This window comes from Centroberyx affinis, unplaced genomic scaffold (assembly GCF_046629955.1).
Source record: "Centroberyx affinis isolate AG114_WGS23_722 - 3 ecotype Tasmania unplaced genomic scaffold, CSIRO-AGI_Caff_v1 ptg000297l_1, whole genome shotgun sequence".
In the NCBI taxonomy this organism is placed as follows: Eukaryota; Metazoa; Chordata; class Actinopteri; order Beryciformes; family Berycidae; genus Centroberyx; species Centroberyx affinis.
In genome coordinates, this window is record NW_027278975.1 from 692331 (window position 1) to 714160 (window position 21830).

Genomic DNA, 21830 nt, shown 5'->3' on the forward strand with positions numbered 1-21830 from the left:
TTCAAAATGGCAGAATTCCTTCATACTTTACAGCAGGGAATGTACTAACAGACTGGAAGAGGTTGCTTCCTCTGACCACTTTCCTTCCCAAGACAATCAAGACAATGGAGCGAACCCCTCAGAGGCCACCAGTGTTGATACAGCACACCGGCCCGCTTCAGGCCCCAGTGTGGATCCCCGTGCCGGGCCCAAAGCCAGGCTAGTCTAAGGGTTCAGTGGAATGAGACCGGTGGCTTCCTCCTTTTCCCTGCACTGGAAGGAGGCATGAGCCTGCTCCAGATCCATGATCACCCCCAACAGCCGAGCAGCGACGGCCCGGCTGGGCTTCACAGGCTGAACGCTGCACTCCGCACCATCTGCAAGACACAAGACACAAGACCACAACTATAGCCCATGATGACTGATTGAGTCATTGATTCATTGATGTTAGTGTGTCATGCATAAATGTCCCGCCCACTTTGACTTGCAAGACCCTGCTTTTGTGACGCATTTGTTACATACAAGGTGGAGCATTTACAAACAATTATCTTTTAAATTTGTATACTAACAGCATACATATGCATGACAAGAACATAAGCGCATGTACAACAATAACAATCCTTTCACCCTCCTCTCTCCTGACTAGCTGAATATTTACACTCCTCTTCAGACCCAGCAGCTGGAGCCTCACCTGGATGAATGGCAGAGTTGATTCGTTTTTCTTCCTCGATGCTGGTCTCACCGTCCGGCACCTCCAGATATTTTTTCCTACAGTATCAATCAATCATATTAATCACGTGATCGCTGATTGCATTCTCTTGAGGCTGCTTAATCTGTGGATGGTGTGATAGTTAGACATGTGATTGTAATGTGGAGAACCAGCAGCAGCAGCAGCAGCAGTCAGTGTTGCAACATAGACCTCTAGTGTCCAGTGAGTGAACTGCATCCAGACGGAGTGTGTTTACTGGGACGTTCTCCTATCCACTGACCTGAGTTTGTCTCTGCCATGCAGGAGCTGTTTGTAGATGGTCTGAGTCTCGACGTCGGGATCCAGCGGGTCACTCCAGTCGCCCAGTGTCACAGCAGAGTGGGTTCTGCTGCAGCCTGAAACTGAGCACCGACCCGCTTTACTGAACACTGACTGAATAACCTTAACCTAGACAATTTGATGGAAGCCTCACAGTACCAGTGTGAGTGTGTAGATTTTTTGTATGGCAATCAAAACTCCATCCTAACCCATGCATTACCCAGTAAGCAACTTATGCCGGACACATGTCACATAAACAATAAATGGTCAAATGATGATGTGGCTCCAGAAAGTGGTAAGCTACACAGTACACATTACACAAGAGTCTGCATCTGATATGACTTGCAGACAGTGGCAAAATGTAATTGGTCAGAGAAAATCAAATTATGACTCTCAGCACTCGTTCTCCACTGAAGCAACAAAAACATGGCAGCTACAAATAGAGGATTTGGTCATTAAATGTGCATTGTCAGGAGCGCAGTAGCTGCTTGCAGCCAGCAGCAAGTCAGTCGTCCCATAGGCTATTGTTATTGAGACCAGCTAGGAAGTATTAGGCCTAATATTTGAATCTGATGAAAGCCTAAGTGCAGATACAGGGAAGTATGTGTGTGGAGGGGGTGGTTCTGGGATGCCATAACTTCTGGAGGCTTCCTGGGTCTAATTCAACACCCGTGATGGGAGGTGACAACTTTGATAACCCCGATGACATATCCGCTCTCACCCACCCCCTCCTAACATCCAAGCTGGGCTGCTTCATATGTGCTCACATAAATAGCACAAGGGACAGTTACATCAGATCCTGTGCATTGGCAAAAAGATTTCAAAGTCTTATAGTTTGTGCAGTATCAGAAGTATTAAAAGCCGGGTTACCAGCACGGTCCGCCTGCAGGCAGCAGGTCCACTTGCCACTGCGATGAGCCCCGGGGTGGAAAGAGGGCAGCATGCGCTCATTGTAGATGCTGGCTTTCCTGATGGCCGACAGCCATTGGTTCAGCTCATTCACGTTCTACACACGGACACAAATATACGATGAACCAGAAATTTGGCTGTCCCTTAAAGTCAGATTGTCAAAGCAAGAAAATATTGTTATCCAAAAGTTACATAATGGCTGTTCAAAAAAGTTTATTTTTTTATTTGTAACAAGTATATTACATACTACCACTGAATAACTGTATAATTTAATGTGACACTGTATAACTTGAAATTGGTAAATAACCTTTCAATAAGGAAGGTAAATGGCAAATTAAATCACTGTTGTTATTTCTTCTTCACATGAATATTTATGCCTAAAAACTCCCTATCAAAATAATGGATTCTGAGTGTATAAAATGCATAAATAAAACCAAATATAGTATAATTATTCTTTGTTCAAATTATAATAATGGTAATCAAAATCTGATTTCAGCCCAACACTTTAATCATGAAACAAACAGTATATCAGCAGAATACTAAAGAGTCAGGGAGGAAAACTGTGGTATTTCTGTAGCACATACTGTACAACGGGAAAAAAACACATTTCTATGGCAAAATGAGAAGGTCAGGTGTTGTGTAGGTGGCTGTCTGGTGCCAGTACCACTACCTTGCATTGGATGTACATGGTGTGCAGCTGCCCGTCGTTGTCCTGGGTGATGACCTGCATTACGTTCTGCTGCTGAAAGGCATTTTCATCCACCCTCTCCACCGCACACACACACTGAATAGGGATTGAGGAGCGCACCTGCAACAGTTCAGCCACAAAACACACCACCAATTAACACAAGTATACACTGACCGGTAATGACGGAGCGCTCTACTGCCTTAGGCCATTCAGGCAAAGGTTTAAGTGAAATAAAACTGCCATATTTTATCATAGCGCTTGCCCACAGCAAATTAATGGAGCGGCCTCTGATGCTGAACGATTCTGCGAGGAACAGGTTGGAGGAACAGCGAGGGACAAGGAGGAAGCGAAGATGTGAGCAGCATGGCAGAAAAAGAGCACTTTAAAGTGTAAATCAGCCACTTCCAATGGGAACTCGCTTCACCGAGACTGGAGTGCGAGAACATGGAGGAAGGGGGCCGGGATATTGTCTGCAATCTGATTTGCAATGTTAGCATGAATATCCACAGCCTTCAATTAACCCTCGCCTTTATTCCAGTCACACAAAGCGGGAGACTGGCTCAAAGAGAGAGCTTTTTACTGGGCTAGAGAGAGAGAGAGAGCCTGCTCCTCTCTCTCTGTCTCTCTCTCTGTGGCTGGTGAATGAGAGATCATTATCACAAGGTTGGGCACCACATGGTAATAACACTAATGATGTTCTCACAAGGAGGGAAACACAAATAAATTAAAACAAGCGGAGGATGATTAAAATGTTTCCTCTTTTTATGAGGCGAGCTGATAAATGTCCTTCAAAGGGAACACACAGCGACTAATTCATCATCACAAGACATATCACCTTCTGATAATGGATGAGTCACTTTCATGTGACTTTGAGCTGAAGATTTCTCATCCATTTGTGGCTTACATAAGAGAGAGGGAAGAAAGTAGCATTTACCTGGCAGCCAGGAACTTTGCTGTCTCATCCAACCAGTCACAGTAGCAAACGGATTCAAGAATACGCTATTTAACTAGGTAAATATTTAGAAAGGGGAATGAAACTCGAATGGCTGGTTACCTGCCAAACGAGCCGGTAGAGCAGACAACACTCCACACTTGTTAGCAGGGTACAAAGCGCTCACTTCATCAGAGGTCCTACCTGCCAGTCAGGGGTCTTGGCGTAGGACAGGGTTTCGCTGGTCAGCCAGAAGTAGCGCTTCTTAAAGGCAAAGCGGGACAGAAGTTGGGGTCCCTCTGCCTTGTGTTTCTGCAGGTACCCCTCCTTCACTGTGACCGAGGGCAGGAACACGGCCCTCTGCGGCACCTCGGACACTACGGGACGGGAGGGGAGGGGAATGACTCTCACACAGAAACGCATGGACTGGATTTATAATGTATATGTAATGGCATGTTCATCGATATAGACACAAGGTGGAGCTGTAACAGTGCCGCAGTGAGAATAAACAAACACAGTGTATGGTATTGCTACATTACAATGCATTTCATTATTTCCATGGTGCCTAAACCTCCTTCCTTCATCACATGAAAGCCGCCTTGAAAGAGGCAGAACAAGCGTCCACTTGTGCGCAACAAATCCACCTGAAGAGCATTAAATGTCAAACTGCCCTTTAAGAGTAAACAGTAGGTGTGATGGCAGAGGGAGACGGGAACATGATATGTCAGAAAGGGAAGATGTTTCATAACAACAGACTCACTGACACATGACAGTAAGAAGGCAGCCAAGGCACGCTGGGTAACCAGTGTGGCGTGGCTGCTCCCTCCGACGCCCTGCCAGCCCGTTTACCCATGTCGTTCCTTCTCTAAGCTTCCAGCGAGTTATGAATATTTCACCACTGGGCTTTTGTTTCACTGTATCCCTATCCACTGTACTGACTGGGAGCTGCTGCGCTCGCACCTGGCCCGGCAGCTCGTCAGCTCTCCTTTCCCGTTGATTACCAGTTTAGCGGAGTGTCCCCGTTATCGCTCTTACCGCTGTCGTGGTCCACGTCGATCAACTTGTCCAAGAAGTCTTTGACGGACGCCACGCTGCAAAGGATGATGGGATGGAGTGGTGCCATCCACTGCTCCTTGCCGTGGCCCAGCTGCAGGCCCAGGTTCCCCACGCTTTGCAACGCCTGGCAACCATAAAGGCACAGCCACTTTCACACAGCGCTCACATCTTCAAGCACATAAAACATCCAGCGGTCGCAGGAGTAGGTGTTCGAATTCCTCACCTGATAGTAACTGACAGAATAATTACGCCGCGTGTGTGAACTCAGTATGTGACGACCAGTAGACCGTCTGCCTTTCTCTCTCAAAGTGGGAGATCAAAAGGGTCCCTGAGGCCAGGCATGCTGTGAGGCCTTTTGTCCGGCCCACACCTGGCCTAGGGCGAGGAGGAAGTCCCTCTCTACACCCTCTCTGATGCTGGGCTTTGAACCGCAGCCCGGGCGCAGCGTACACACAGGTAAAAATAGCCCGTTCCTCGTCTCTGTAGAGGACCCATGGCAACAGGACTTCAGCACCACGGACAGCAGCCACACGAGCAACGCATGGGCTAGGAATAAGGGTTTTCTTTTCTTGTGTGCGACCATGACACTGGACATTTTTGCTGCCATTGTTAATGTTGATGGTGATGAATTCAGGGAGGTGTTTATTTTAGAGACATTTGGTGGACACTTGTATTCAAAGGCAGAGTGAACCACTAGACTGCCAACGTTTCTTGGTGTCTAGCTTTTGTAATTCGATGTATTTCCAGGTGAAACGGGACGTGGGGTGGGACAAAATGCGAGGAGGGACTGTTCAAAACGGGGAAGGTTGGACTATAACAAACAAAGGCAGTGAAGCCCATTGCATATCCTGTGTAGATGGTGAAGCAATCCACTGTGAGATGTTTTGTGCATAATCTTAAACTGTCACAAATTCCTGATTCTTCAAAAAAAAAAACACGAACCATGGTGTCTTAGGAAAAGGAAATAGGGTTTTCGGGGGTAAACGCCCAAAAATGAGGCGGAAGTTCAAAAATATGTGATGGTATTATTTATTGTTGTTTCTATTTACGCCTCCTGGTACGTCATGATATTTCAACTAAAAATATCCCATTTTCCAGGGTGTAAAAGTAATGGGATTTTGATATAAAAATACAGGAAAGTAAGTAAAACGTTCCTAAATCTTTTGGCATTTATTGTTAATGTTATGATATGGAGTATTAGATAACAAGGGGAAACATTTTCCATTTTGTTGTGACCCTAAAACTCATCTAGCTTCTAAAATAGAGGTTAAAATGACTGTTTTTATATGGTGGCCTGACCTGAAAGCAAAGCTGTAACGGAGAGGACAAGCAACAAGCAACACACTGCTCAGTACTGTATCTGTTGCTATTGGCTGTCACTCCATTTTGAAGCACTACTGCCTGCACACATAACATAAGCACTGTACTGTATGTTGTGTTCATGCTTCCTAATCATTTGTGCTACAACTGTAGATGAGAAATGCTGCCAGGTGGCTCACAGCATGAAGCCTTCAAGTCCAGTGCATCCGTGTCTTTAAAGTTAATGTTTTTCTGCATTGATTTGTGATGTAGTGTGGTGAGAATAAATCATTCATGGTACTGTGTGTGTGTGTGTGTGTGTGTGTGTGTGTGTGTGTGTATGTACTGTATGTGTGTGTGTTATGCACCATACCTTGGCCAGTAGCAAAAGCGTTCTGCTTGTGCGTGTATCTGCATGCTGGTCCCTCAGGTGGAACAGTTTAGGTGTGAGGATCGCAGGAGCAAAGAAACGCAGGAAAAAGAATCCACTGATGGCCAGATACTTCACATCCTGTAGAAAGACAGTGGGTTCAATAGGAAAGTAAATGATTGGCTGGCTCTTAACTCTTTACCTAGAATCTCTTTATTATTTATGAATATTATAGGGACACAGGAATATTTGTAACATTTACTGTATTGTCTTTCCCCTGCACTCCTTACTGTGGCAGCATACACAACAAATTATGAAAATGCCACATCCTGCATGTTGCTGTCGGTCAAATGCTTGCTGGGATAGGTCGCATGTGATGTTGGCCATCTAGGAATGTCTGTTACACACATTGTAAGTGTCTCAGGATAAGACCCTCAGCTAAATGTCTAAATTGTAAAGGTAAGATAAAATGAATAGGTAGAAATGACCCAAAATGTATGAAGCGCTGAAATACCCAGCTTCCGCTTTCTTTCTTTCTTTTGGTCTTTATAGACCTGGCTCTGGACTGACCTCATTCTCAGGTTCAGCAAATTGCTCCTCCACCCTCTTGTGCAGCTGCTTGAAGGCCACTCTCATGGCAGGGGGACACTGATCGAACGAGCCCACGATGGACTCGATGATGCTGGACAGGTAGTCCTGCAGCATCTCCACGCTGCTGTCCCGCACCTCCGCCTCTGACACCGCACCTTTAAATGAGATCCGCCTTCAGAGACGGACAGAGGAGGAGAGAAGGCTGAATCCCTGTGTCTGGAATCTGAATCCTAACAGTGCGTACTATTCATACTAACCATACTGTGTATAGACTAGCATGTATTATGTAAAAACTATCAAGATGTGGCAATCTAACCATACTAACCAAATACTTCAGTTCAAAAACACAAGGCCTTTTGCAGCATGTTATAAATGATAACTTCTCTTTTCCTGATAACGTCATTACATTCAACAGCAGAGTGTGGAGAGATGGACACAGATGTTAACTGCTGAGTTGAAGATGTCAGGGGAGACATATAGGCAGGAAGCAGAGACAACACATCAGGTGTTGGCAGGCAGATTTACTGTAGACATAGTGCATGTTAGACCCTGGATCTCCCTCCATGTCAGAGATAGACATCTCAAGGGGCTCATGGCAGTTGCCAAGCAACAGCCTTCCCCCTCTTTACATTCCTTCTTCATTTCCTCACACTGATGTCTTCCTCTCAGGGCAGAAGTGTAGAGGAAGTGGGCAGGCTCCCGTGACAGCTTTCCATTTGACCATTTTAACACGTACAGTACGAGCTGAACCTATGACCTAAAATTCCCACTTGTCATTTGCGGTGCAAGACAAGCGCCTGTGAAGCAGATTATAACAATGGCAGGGCATGATCGTGGGATTGTTCGAGGTCCTGCAGAACATTATTTTAGATCAGTGTTACCTGGTGCGGTTCAAGTCGATCTTACATGGGTCCAGTTCGATGTATTTCTTCTCGTCAAAGATGCGGTTGATGATGGGCTTTAGCACCTCGTGCAGATACAGCATGCCGACAGCCTGATAGCAAAACAACACCATATGTTTAAGACCTGACTGTGGGACTATAGCCAGTACTCTTATCTGTATCTATACAGAAGGGATTCTTTTCTAAACTGAGCTATAACTCACCACACATTAATAGAGAAGAGATACGTTCAGGAAGATTGAGCGAGAGGGCAAACATAATGAACAGTTACGTCACGCTTTAAACCACAATAGAGACAGAAGAACAACCGACTACTTGCAACACCTGATAGAATGGAATGATAGACACACCAACGCACCTTCATAAACTGTTCCATGGCTTTGGAGGCAAGGGAGTTGGAGCGGAATAGCGTGTTTGGATCAGCTGTTAGAGACAGAACAGAGAGGGGATTGACGTATAATTCAAACAATATATTCAAAAATGATGGGGTGGCAGTAGCTTAGAGCAGGGCTATTCAATTACAAATTCAATTGGGCCAGATTTTAAAAACAGGAAATGTAGATGGGCCAGACATTTTCAGCAACCTATTTAAATTATTTGGCGGTAAAATAAACAAGTATTTTCCAGTCCAGGCAGGGTTAAACCGAAGGTTTTCATTGTCAATTCTATGTTTCAGGGTTGACAGAGACATATTTTCAGAAAAAGTGAGGGTCGTCTTATATTGGAGGACTAGACAAACGTGTTCACAACATCAGATATTCTTTTTGAATGGATAAAGTACCGGTGTAAATCCACTCCTACACGGAGTGTTGCATTATGGGTTGTTTGTAGCCTTAATGTTGCTCGGCTAGCAAGTGTCTTAAAGTCTGTTTATAGTGAGTCTGTTAGTTAGTGAGTCAGTCAGCCCCAAAAGGGTTTTGTTAGTCCAGTTTAATCTGCAGGAGTTTCTGAAGGCTTGTGTAACGTGTTTTTCTGCCACGGAGGAAATAAATTCATGAGGAGTGAAAACAAGTGTTAAAATATTAAAATTGCTATTAAAATAGCCTATACTTCAAGCTCGCTGGGCCACTCTGAGGTTGCTTCTGGGCCGGATGTGGCCCGCGGGCCGCCAATTGAATAGGCCTGGCTTAGAGGTTAGAGAAGCAAGTTGCCAGTTTGAATCCCTGAACCAGCTGGGAAAAGGCAGGTGGGGAGAGTGAATGAGTAACACTCGAGCAAGGCACTAAACCCCCATCTACTCCAGTGGAGCAGCTCAGTGGCCGACAGTAGAGGACTGTGTTTGCATTGGGAAGCTGCAAGATGTGACTGTGTGTAACTGTGTGAATGTGATGCAAGGTGTTGCTGGAAGAGAGCGAGCATGCTCACTTGACTTTCCCTGGATGAATAAAGGTTAAAATAAAAAAATAAAAACAGCATTCAGTTCTTTTGATGCATGTCTGTCTGCCAAGATCCAATCTGCTTTAGAAAGTCAGTTCAGTGTTACAGCAGAGGGCAGGCTGACCTTCACTGACTGGAGACACTGATATATCCATGGTGATGGGCCTGGTTGCCAGGTGAACTGCATCGCTTACATATTCGATACAATCTATTGAATATATACTTCTACTATCAAATCTATCAGATACATTTCTTGTCTTTTTTTCCCTCCCTCCTGCCCCTGCACCCCACTTTAATGTCTGGCTGCTCCCGGCATCTATTCCTGATCTTATGATCAACCAGTTACCTTTTGGATCGTGTGGAGTTGCTATGGAAACTTAGGCACTACGCTTATTATCTCAAACTACACCAACAAAATCCACAGACCACAGCACAACTCTGTGTGCGAAATTAGCATGGGGATGTGGTGTGTAGGCAAAAACATGACTAACAAAGAACACACAGAAGCCATGAAATGACTGTTGAGTGAGTGAATAATTGGCACAGGGCTAGTAAATATAGTGCTGGTGGGCTCTGCCTGCCCACACACAGACCGTGGCTCTGAGTCGGTTCAGAGTTAAATGGCAGCAACCCTTCGAGGGTCTCTGGAGTGTGGAGGAAGAGCAGCCTATAAGCAGATTGCTTATAGGCTCATTCCCACCCCCCCACCCCCCCGCCACTAACACAATTACTGACTCACAGAGATAAAGTTAGGTCTTACGCACACTGTGTATTGTGTGATCACAGTAGCTTTATGTAAAAAGTTAAGAGCTGAGATATCTGGGCACATTCATGACGCAAATATACAGTAAAACTTTTATCTGAAAGGTGGCTTGCAATCTCTCCAGTACGCCTAACACATACAACATAGCAATTAAATATTCTAAATGTGTGCATAACTGTTGAGCTGCACTTCCTTGTTGACACATGACAAAACAAACATCTGAACTGCAAGCTAAAGTGCACAAAATGCTTGGAACACGTGCATAGGCGTGTTTTTCCTACGGAATTCAAAACATTTCCTAACATCTTACTCTCCTCAACAACTTCCGCTCACAAATGGTCAATGGACAATGTTGTGATGTATTTTTTTGTCTTGTGGTGTTGTTCCTGGAGTCTTACTGGTGTGGTTAACCTCCCGGGTGTTAAGGTAGTCCAGGAAGGGCACCACCAGACCCTGGCCCAGGTAGATCTTCACCAGGGTCATCGACACGTCCTGCCGGCTCTCGACCGTGGTCACCTCCTCCAGCATGGTCAGAGTGCTGCTGTCCTCCACCTGCAGGGGGGGGAGGGGGGTGCGGGGGGCGTCAGTAAGTTTTAATTGCTTGAGACTTGACTTGCTGCATGAGGAGAAGACTTGAGACTTGAGTTGACTTGGGTTTTGCTGACTTTGACTTGTACTTTGATGACTTGAAAAGGTTTCTAAAGTCTTGACAAAAGATAAAAAGTTGAAACTGATTATAGAAATCAAATTCATAATGCAAGTTTTTATACTGTTAAAACAATATTGCATTGAAAAGTCCTAGATTTTTGTTTTCTTTAAGATATTAAATTGATACTGGACTGATTTGTTCTGACTTGACATTTAGACTTGAGACTTGACATTAATGACATGGACTTGACTTGGACTTGACTTGGTAATCTACATTTAGACTTGGGACTTGACTTGTGACTCATGCCTCAACACTTGAGACTGACTTGAGACTCAAGTGAAGTTGACTTGGTCACCCCTCCGGTAAAAACATCTGTAACTGAAAAGATACAACATACGTACAGCGCTCTTTTGACATGATAGAGCAGCACCTGTCGTACAGTTGAGCAAATGAGCAGATTTGCATGTCGGTGTGGAGGAGTGGTGGTGCTGACCTCTGCAGGGGAGATGACCGACTCCACCAGCAGGTCGATGAGGGGCTGATAGTACATGGAGGGCAGGATGCGATCCTCCACCAGACGCACCTTCAGACGCAGCGCTCCCAGCTTGCCGCTGCATAGGGAGGAAAACACCGCAGAATTTCAGAAATTAGAAGAGAGTTTTTCCCACCCCGCAATCTGAGATGTCACACTGATGTACAGCTCCATTAAAAAGGAAGTGGGGAAAGATGGAGAAAAGTGGCTGTGACAGCACCCAAGACAATTTCTCAGGAAAAGGCGATCTCTTAGGATAGACTTGTCCCTCCAGAGTTTTTCTGTGAGATGACTGTGACCAACGGCACTTTATTTTCTCTGTCACTTTTTTGTGAAAATTGCAATGGCATTTGAAGTGTTTTCATTGTGTACTTGTGGGAGAAGTGTGGCAACCGATGAACATGTCAAAGGCAAAGTGTGACGATCTGCATATTAATCAAGTGCCTCAATTAGAACAATGATTTTTAAAATGTTGTGGTCCTTGTGGATGAAAGCGAGTGACTGGATAAAACTGGAAGCCCTTTAGGGGAAATACAATGTGAAAACATCCTGGAGGGACTGATGATGGAACAACTCCTGATTCAGAACTATAAAACAGAGATTGCCTCATTATATAAGCAGAAGTTAGACTCCAGTTCATTGTCAAGGGAACATTTCTAGTTATGTATAATGATAACAATTAACTAATTAATTTAAATCTAATTAATCAATTAAGGAAGAACTGTGTGAATTTCTAGGTTAGGAACTAGTCCTATTTAAAACAATTTCACAAGATTTGCATATTGTTGCAAGGTGAGACGTGATAATGCCAAGAGAACTGCTGAAGCAAATCCAGTATAAATGGTGCCTGGTGTAGTACAGTATGTGCAATGACATTTTCTGAGCGCACTATTAAGGAGTCCTTGCAGTTAAGAAAACTGTCAAAGGAGCTTGGTCACAGTGCTTTCCCAAACCAACAGTGGCAACAGATAGTCCCAAAGGGGATATCCGTTGCAATGACATTTTCTGCCTTTTACCACTGCCCAGCCATAATAGATCTCTTCAGTTTCTGTTCCCAGTCCTATTCTCAGCGTTGTGTTCCCCTCTATAAACGCCCCTAAAGCTGTGAGTCATTCACTAATGAACCTCTGAGATCAGCTTCACTTTGACACTACGCTTTTGCAGATAGCTCAGCCCGCATTTGTTCTAAAATTATCTCAACGAACAGATGTTGACGGAGACCTTGCTGTATACCTGCAAATTCTAGAATGACGTGCAGGAAAGGAAACGCGAAGAAAAACAAACGCTTTCCTCGACTACATTTCAAAAGCACACTGGCAGCACTTGCCTCTGGATTTGAGTCTTATAAGATTCCAAAAGCAATCGCCAAAATGTTTGCTCGCTCTCACACTGTCTCAATCACACAAACACCGCACAGTACAAACAAGCACACCCATAATCCTCACCCAGCATCAACCTCATGGTTTCCCAAGGGCAGCAGACGAAACCAGCCCTCTAACAGAGGTGTCTTGTGCAAGCAAGCAAAAGGGATTTCCATCTGTGGAAGGAAACAACAAACAAGTCCACAATATCAGACAATAACAATCACTGGTGGTAGGGCTGAACGATTTTGAAAAAATATCTAATTGCGATTATTTTGACTGATATTGCAATTGCGATATGATTTGCGATATTAGAGGGAATGATAATTTTTACATAATTATTCTCATTTTCATTGAAAAAAGTATTGAAATGATTATGGTGTGATTTTTGCGAGGATCTGTACCAAACAAAGATGTTTTCTTAAGTCTGTAGAATATGATGTGTAGGCCAGGACATCTCTGCAGTACGACAATATTTAATTTAAAATGGTATTTTGACACACATTTCACCTTTAACAAATATTGCGCCTCCTGCGATTTGAAAATTGCAGTAGGCCATATTGCGATTTCGATAAAATATTGATTAATTGTTCAGCCCTAACTGGTGGAGCAATTTTTCCAGTGGAAAATGTTCACAAATGAAGCATATTCCACACACTGGCCACTCAGAATGACATGAAATCTATGATATGTTTAACAACAGAAAGATATACAATAACTTGATGGATCATAGTGATCATGTCAAGTCTTCACCTTTCCCAGGAAATCATTCTTGCCCACCATGTCCCAGTCCCAGACCTCCAGAGTGATGGTTCCCTCCTCACTCAGCTCCTCTGGGTCCAGCTCCAGTTCCAGTGTCTCTCCCCAGTGGGGGAAACGGGTCTTCTTGATAATCTGAAACCCAGCAGTGGTGTGTTTTTGTTGTTTGAAAGGAGATTGTAAGACCAGATCTCTCTTCAATAAACTTCTCTTCAGCTCTCTCTGATCTCACACTGCATGTAGTAGTAGGAATAGTACTAGTAGTAGTAGTAGTAGCAGTAGTAGTAGTAGTAGTAGTAGTAGTAGTAGTAGTAGTAGCAGTAGTATCATTAGTAGTATTAGTATTAGTAGTAGTAGTTATAGCAGTAGTAGTATAAGAATATAACTACATTTGTGTAGCTCTTTTCTTAACAAAGTTGCAACATCCAGTAATACAGAAGGAACAAAAGAAGGAAAAAAGACAATAACATTAACAAAACCATGAGTTGTAATGGAAGGACTTGAACTGGCTCCTTTAAGACCTTACATGTATTCACAGGCACGACATAGAGCTCACCGAGGTTTCTGCACTGTGGTTGTTGAAAATAACTCTGGCAAACGGATCGGAGGTTCCAGAGATGTCTCTTGGAGCCAAGTCTCTGTGGTGTCATCAGACCAAAACACAACACTGATCAATACACTCAAATGCTCAACAACCCCAAATTGCTTGCTCTGCAAATTGAATTAGTTAAGTGAGGTACAGAGAGGTGAAAAGCGAAACCACTACTTTGCACTTGACCTCATTCTTTCAAACTCAATTCACATTCATCGGAGCATGTTTGAATAACGCAGCGACAAGCCCTGATTGACATGCTCATTAGCGCCCAGCCAGAGAGAGAGAGATTGTAGCCTGGGACACACAGATGGGGCAGTGAGTGGTGTGATAGTGGTGGTATGACTCAGGAAGTGAGGGAGCGCTGAGAGTGGAGGCCCGCAGGGTGACAGTGACAAAATTTGAGCACAGAAATAGTGATGACACTGCCAGGCTCCACTGGAAGCAGCTCAGCTACAGAGATTTAACTCACGACTAATGGCCAGTCGGAGAATAACTCTTTTTAGGCCAGTAAATACTACTTAGTACATGAACAAAAAAAAACACATTCATCCAGACATGTAATTTTAACACGCAAGTTACATTCATACATGCTTTTATAATGAAAGAAGTACCCCTCTTTCAAATGGCCCAACACAAACAATGCTACATACTGTACTGACCAAGTACTTATTTGATACATACTTTTTAAGTATGGAAAAGAAAACTTAAACCATTGGGGTTTAAGTTTGGGGTCATTGGATAGACATGATGGAGATAAATTCAATTTCTCTCAAAATCAAGTGGCATTGCTTTGTGTTCTGACATATTAGGCTCTTGCTATTGGATTTTAGTAATGGGGAAAAAGGTGTTATGGACTGCTTTTGTCTACGTTCTCTTCATCATGTGAGATTATCTTCTTTTCAAAATTACTTTTCATAAAGCATATTATTTAAGTCAACATTAACACCACACACTATTTAACAGAAAAGCAGGGGAAAGAATACAGCTATCCTGTAACTAAAGTTCTCTAGAACAAAGAACATGTTGATCCTCACATAGTGAAGAGATTGACTGTCAGATGTAATTTCTTAATAAAAAAAACTAACTTTTTAACCTATTCATCCAGAGAAGGTTTGCTGAGCACATACACTGTGTTCCTCAGTTACTTTCCCTGCCCAGATTTTCCCAGCAGATCCAGACCGTTTAGTCAGAGTCCTGCTACTCTAACCTTTAGCCTTTAGGCCGCTATTGACCTCAAAATATTTGTCTGACCCACTGCTTTCTCTAAATGAGCTCCTGTTTCTTAAAATCCCCATGAACACTGATGACAGCTGCAGCATTTAAAGCTGTGTGTTACCTGGCTTCTATGACTTGGCATCGCAGGCTGATCCTCTCTGCGTCTTTCAGCAGCTCCAGACTCAGGTGGATCTCCCCCTGGACCTCCTCATCTGGGTCCACCCTCGTCAGGTTCATCCAGTTATCTAGCCCTGAACACACCACATAGACAGACATAGTGCATTAACAAAATGATGAACCTGTCAGCTGTAAAGTAACAGCTGTGTGGACAGGAGGACAAACATGGACACTTAATATCCCTCCAAACACACTGAAGAAGGTGATTAGTTTAACTTGAGTTGAGTAAGGACAGTTAAATATGGTAGGAATGAATGATATTATGTATTTAAATAAGCGTACACTTTTTAATTAGGTCGATTTTTGTAATAGAAAGACACATGGGTTTGAGACAATGTGAAGGCTCACACAAAGCTACAGTACAGTTTAGTAGCCTGAATAACGTGTAACAATGGCCTTTCAATAGAACACATTAAATTTAATACATTTGATACAGTATAAATTTCAGAATAGAATGTGTTTTGTTTTCTTTTTTTTTCAAAAATATCAGACAAAAGCAAGGGTACAATTTCGAGGCCAAACTGAGAGAATATTCCTGCGAGGGAGTGACTGACTCAATAGCAACATGTTGCAATGAATCACAGGAGCGAAGGCCACACCAGGCTGCTGCCAAGAGAGAGGCATCAGTATGCAGCAAACATAATCTGATACAGTAAACACTTTGAAAAGTCTAACAAAACTACAATAGCATCCTGACATACCATATTTTCAATGCCACATGTCTAGACAGGACACCAAAGACAGTCCTGGAGTTCAGGGAACGCTAAGCTAAAACAATGGGACTCATTTCTTCAGTGTAAAAGCTTCTGTAAGACCGCCTGCCGTAAAATGGGTTAGGCCTTTGGAAAGGTTTTGGTTGCTCTCCTTGCTCTACAATACTGTGGGCTTCCACACAAAAGGACAGCTGTACTGCAGAATGAATAACCCCAGAGTTTATGCAGACAAGAACCAGGAGAGCCATCAAGCAACGTGTGTGCCGGTTACATTCCCTTTCTGTTTGAATGTGCATTCTAAAATAAAAGTGACCGATACAGCAGAGCAAATCAAACCATGGCATTAAATGTGTGAGAGTATACACTGAGAAACATTCCCAGAAGCTCAGCCTAAAAAAAGGCAACTCTCTGCAATCATGAGACCTTTGACTGGGTCGTGGGAATCCATCTTTGTTTAACCTCTGACCACCGGTCATGCACCCGTCCTGTTACACACATACCCATGCCGCTTCCTTCGATCATACCTTTAGCTTGAGATCCGATGGCTTCTTTGCTCAGAGATATTTTTCCGATGACGTCATCATGGCTGTAGCAAAAGATAACAACACGATTATCAGACTGAAGCTATTGAAAAAAACACTATCAAAGGTCCTTCCTGTTAAAGTTTAACGAGGTGAATCTGACAGATTGATATGGCTACTGCCGGTCATGAGAGGAGGGGAAAAACAGCCTTTAATCAGTCAATCTGGGCTGCCATCTGCCTGATGATGTTTGTTTATTCAAAACATGGAGGCTTTTCCAAAACATTCAAACTGTACATGATGTTTTAACCCAATATATCGCTTCACGATCTGAAAGCTCCATAATAGCTGAATATGAGATCATTTTAAGACGATTTTTGATGACAATATTACCCGATGGTGTCTTCATCCATGACATAAAAGGAGAGTGAATGGAACCCCATGGGAAGGTGCAGTGTGTACTCTTCACCCCAGAAAGGATTGAGGTTCTTCCATACTGTAGCGGTCCTGAAAAGGAAGGTTTTACACGCTAGTACCCACCAGCCCATAACAGCCACATAGACTGAATGCACATCATGTATGAGTGGAAGAAGAAGCCAGGAAGGTAATACGTCAAGTCAGAAATCTCAGTACATGACAAAGTGCCGGCAGCATCAGCACCATGTGAAAATGAAATTTCCCTCAGCGGCCCAGTTCATTACCATACATAAGGTCACAGCCTACATCTCATATGCTTGGGGAGTAACATGCACAATCTATTCTAAATGGGTAATGAAAAGTTCCTGTTTAATTTGTGCCATGTATCTCTCTGCTGAGCTGAAAATGCTCTGCTGTTCTCTGCGCCGTGAATTCCCGACGGGGTCAACCAGCCACATCATCCATGAAAAACACACTCAGCAGGGAGTCAGTTGGCCGGTGACACTACAAGTACAAGATAATTAGTGTCTGCGGTGAGTCATCGCTGCGTTTTGCCTTATGATGCCAGTTGTAAAAATGGCCTCTGGATTTATTCCCATATTAAAGCCCACAATATATTTAAAGAGAAATATGGGTTCCACCTCAAAATGATATATAGCTGCTATTTTGAAAAAGTGACACCTGCTTTCATCCCAACACTATAGAGGATGCAACCATCTGTACAATCATCTGCACAGTTGACCACAGTTGCATTCAAAGTGGGAACACCTCCAGTCTGAATTGGTAAACTCCCCTCCCCTCCAGCTCCCAGCATTCTCCCTGCTTACAATGGGAGCTCCCTGCAATAATTGATGCATCCTCTCCATGGTTACCTGCGGGTGTTTTAAAGGCCAGACCAGTATCAGGTTCTCTGTGCTGGGGGGGGGGGGGGGGGGGCACGCTGCGAGCACGCCACCCTGATCACATACACTCCACCCGGGATAACATGTGCAGAATAGCGGGGGCACAGCCACAAAAAACAGACAAACTCAAATGTCTATAGAGTTAGTTATATCACTGACTGCTGCTGGGTATATGCAAATTTGAGGACATAAGCAGAATTGTAAACAATATTCTGCAGATCTAGCCTTGCAGACAAGAAGGGAACTGCTGTAATACATAATGAGATATCTTCATTTTCTTTGCATGTACAGGATATAGACTTTTATACATTTATAATATGAGGCAGGGTTTAAAACTCACCTGGCCACAACTTCATTGTCAACTTTTACGATGCAGTATGGATCACTGGTCCCGGAGCTTGAGAGATCAACAAAAAGATGACAGCATGAGACATGATGCCTTAAGGCAGCATGTCCATTCAATTCGCCTGATGGCAAGCTTTTCTTTTTAAATATGCTTAGGTAAATTTGAGTAGCCTGTCTTGACTTTCCATTTCTCCTCCAATTCCTTCAACGACAGGAGACAACTTGCAAGAAAATCAAGGCTAAAACGTCGGCTGAACTTTTTTCTTATCTACTTCAGCTGATCAGTGGCAGCAATCCTGATCTGTTGTCTATTAGGCTGTAATGATCTAAGATTTAAATCTTCAGCACAGAAACCCGTGGCATTTAGAAATTACTTACACGTCTTTGGCTGGGAGGTTCCTGCCCTCGACAATTCGAAAATAAAGAGATGTATTTCTGGCCATTTTAATCAAGGAAGCTATTAATCCAATTCATCAGATGCGCCCATACACGCTCCTTAAAATAGTGCTCTTCCCCGCCGCAAGTGAGTTTTCTTCATTTCATGGCACCTTCAGTGCGTGACGGCGCACAGCCCACCAGTCGTGCGCAACACAGGCGCCTGTCCAGTCCAGTCCAGTCCAATAGCTTACAAAGAGTAGAAGTGGAGTTCTACTTGTAGCACAGTCAGTCTTATTCGAGTTGTGGCTTCCACAGGAGTCAGAAGGATGAACCTAAATTTTCCATTTTGAGAAAAGCACTATCGAATGAATGATCTATATCATCGATACAAATTGCTAGATCCCTTTCTATTCTTGCAGGACCTCGCCGATTAAACGCAAGGCTCCTCATTCCCTGCTTAATTGCTCTAATTGCCCTTTTTAGATTTCTTACTAATGTTGCATCCGATACGGTCCTGAGAGCGGAGCTTCACTGGTAGTATGCGCCATCTGGTGGATATATTGAGCTACTGCACATTGGTGAAGCTTGCCCATGGGAAGATGCATGGTTGAGCTCTACAGAGACAACTCTAATAAAGAAACATCGACAAAATAAATAATAAAACGTCAGAAGAGCATTTGTGAATGCCTGGATGTTGATTGCACCCCAAGCTAATGTAATGGTTCACCAAAATAAATAATCTTGTTTGGCTGGGAGAGAAAATAATTACAGGCAGGCATCAAGATAGGCAGCAATATGGGGTCCTTCTGTCACTAGTGAAATGTTTTGTGGGAGTGGATGGATGTACAAGCTCCATGTTTAGCTAAATAAACAAAAACAGTTAATTTCTTTCTTTCTAGCTGGTGTAGTAAGTGGGTAATGTTAACACACGAGCGGCATTAGATAACTGGCTGCCTGAACAAGGTAGGTATCTTGTTTGTGAAGAATTTACAACCAAAGCTTTGTTGGTAGCCTAGCCTGCTAGCTGAATCTGTTGTTGACTAACGTTAATGTTACTCCTCTGGTGTACTCCTCTCCTCTTCCCAGACAAGGAGATGGACGTTTACCCTGGAGTCATCGACGGCCCGGGCGATTCTACCAAACAACAAGAAAGACACTATTACTTATTATCTGAGCTGCAAACCCTTGTCAAAGATTTGCCGAGGTAACAAGCCAATTTAGGATCTAGCAACATTAGCTACAAGAGTCTGCCTTCAGATAATTCAGTGAAGTGAACTTCAGTTTTAGCTGCATAGCCAGCTACGAAATGAAAAATGAAAATATGTTTAAGATACTGTATATTTAAGTGTCTGCTTGTTTGTGCTCCATGGGCAGCTCCTTCCAGCAGCGCCTGTCCTACAACACACTGAGTGACCTGGCTCTGGCTCTCATAGACGGGACGGTGTATGAAATAGTGCAGGGGCTCCTGGACATCCAGCACCTGACAGAGAGGAATCTGTACAACCAGAGACAGAAGCTGCACTGTGAACATCAAGGTCTGTCCTCTGTCCCAACAGAAATCAGGTTATGCAGTGTGAACTGGTGTGAGGTAGTGTTTACATAATCTCAATGTGCTGCTTGACTGATGTTTCCTCTCATCCTTGCACTGCGTAGTGCTCAAACAGGAGTTGGCACGGAAGCACAAAGAGGCATTGCAGTCTTGCAAGTCTCACAACCTTGCACTTCTCAAAACAAATCAACAAGGAGAGCTAGAGGTAAGGCATTGGTAAATTATTGGATTTATTCCACCTTGAAACCACAGGCTGGATAGAGGATATTCAGTCAATATTGACTGAAGGTTCTATGCTTTCTGCTTCTCAAACAGTTGTGTGTTGTGTTATCAGGCTCTGGAAATTCGTGTGCGAGAGGAACAAAAGATGATGGATAAGAAGATTGTAGCTGAAATGGACCAGAAGGTGTTAGACCAACAGAACACCCTGGAGAAGGCTGGGGTCCCTGGGTTTTACATCACCACCAATCCTCAGGTTAAGATCCACACCTATCAACTTACTGCCTATTAAAATATATATACTCTACAAATCATAGCACAGAAAATGCTTTGTGATACAGGCAAATGTCCAGCAGATGGCGATGGGTGCCCTAACAGTAATTGCTCTCCGTCTCATGTTCCCCTGTGTGTTATTTCAGGAGCTGACAATGCAGATGAACCTACTTGAGCTGATCCTCAAGCTTCAGCATAAGGAGTCACAGTCCGGAAGCCTATGATGAGAGAGAGGCCTCATTGTGCCAAAAGGGAAAACAAATCCTGTAATGGCCACGGACAGCGAATGCTCAGATTCCAGTAACCGTGAGACTTTCCTGCCCACTGTGTGTCGACACGTGGCGTCGCTCCTGCTCCTGAGGAGGCGACATGCTCAGAAAATGATCGTCGTTTGTCATTCTGAATGTTATCCTCACCTTCATAAACTCCTTTTGGAGAAGGCTGGTATTTATTCAATGCAGAGGACAGAAGTAAGAGGTGTCGTGATCTGGAATAGAGCTCAGCAACTAGGAGGTGGTGACAGGGACAGGTGACAGGTTTTAGGAATTTAAAGCACCCAGTTGCTAGATTACATATACTGTAATTAGGAATTTGTTTCTTATACATTTCACCAGAGCGGTGAGAGCGCAGGTTTGGCCAGCAGTGGAGTCCATGGAGCGACTAGGGGTCGGTGTCTTGCTCAGGACACTTAAGACAGAGAGGGACACACTTGCTGTGATGGGGATTGATGCTGTGACCTTCCAGTAATGGGATGGTCTCTCCGCCAGACCAATGATGCCTTTGGAGTTGTCAGGACCGTGTATGGCGAAAAAGAATAGTTTATTGCTTTGATTTGTGTGCAAGTTGACCCACATCTGATTAGCAATATTGTATTGACATTTTTAGACTTTAGACTACATAGTAAAATCTATTTTCATAAATAAATGTTTCTAAAGTCTCTGAAAATGTAATTGTTTTGTAACTAATTTAGCAGAAATTGATGTAAATGTTTCTTTCGTATTGCAAATAGATGCAGACAGTGCAGCCACACAGACATCAGACACCATATAACATGCATGTGAGGCATAAATGATATAAATGCATCACAGAGAGGCAAGAAACGGTGCATATTTACAGGACATGACTAACAGGGATTGTGGAATATGGATAATGGGGATTGGGCAACATAAATGCATAAATAAAACAAACAAACATGTTCTATGGGATAATTAGGGTTGGGTAGTAGTATTAATTTCAAGCTATGAGAGGTATGAGAGATGGTTTGATCATGTGGCAGCAGGGTTGAAGGTATGAAGATGGGAGGGTTATGTATACGTGTACTGTGTATAAGCAT

At 43.6% G+C, this 21830-nt stretch overlaps 2 protein-coding genes across 2 annotated transcripts; one reads left to right on the forward strand and one right to left on the reverse strand.

Annotated features, from left to right (window-relative positions):
- Positions 1 to 204: 204 nt before the first annotated feature.
- Positions 205 to 18521, reverse strand: LOC139640856 (rasGAP-activating-like protein 1). Its single transcript, XM_071515045.1, has 21 exons — positions 18457 to 18521; positions 18074 to 18130; positions 16808 to 16921; positions 16418 to 16479; positions 15125 to 15254; positions 13750 to 13831; positions 13188 to 13328; positions 12519 to 12610; positions 11035 to 11152; positions 10291 to 10444; positions 8111 to 8175; positions 7732 to 7844; positions 6830 to 7022; positions 6263 to 6400; positions 4570 to 4714; positions 3739 to 3911; positions 2586 to 2723; positions 1877 to 2012; positions 969 to 1089; positions 671 to 747; positions 205 to 356 (listed from the first exon to the last, which is right to left on the reverse strand). Exons 1-21 carry the CDS (start codon positions 18519 to 18521, stop codon positions 205 to 207), a joined length of 2466 nt encoding a protein of 821 aa, XP_071371146.1.
- Positions 18522 to 19283: 762 nt separating this feature from the next.
- dgcr6 (DiGeorge syndrome critical region gene 6) lies at positions 19284 to 21388 on the forward strand. The gene is made up of 6 exons (XM_071515029.1): positions 19284 to 19419; positions 19543 to 19660; positions 19831 to 19991; positions 20110 to 20210; positions 20340 to 20480; positions 20644 to 21388. Exons 2-6 carry the CDS (start codon positions 19551 to 19553, stop codon positions 20719 to 20721), a joined length of 591 nt encoding a protein of 196 aa, XP_071371130.1. The 5' UTR covers positions 19284 to 19419; positions 19543 to 19550; the 3' UTR covers positions 20722 to 21388.
- Positions 21389 to 21830: the final 442 nt, after the last annotated feature.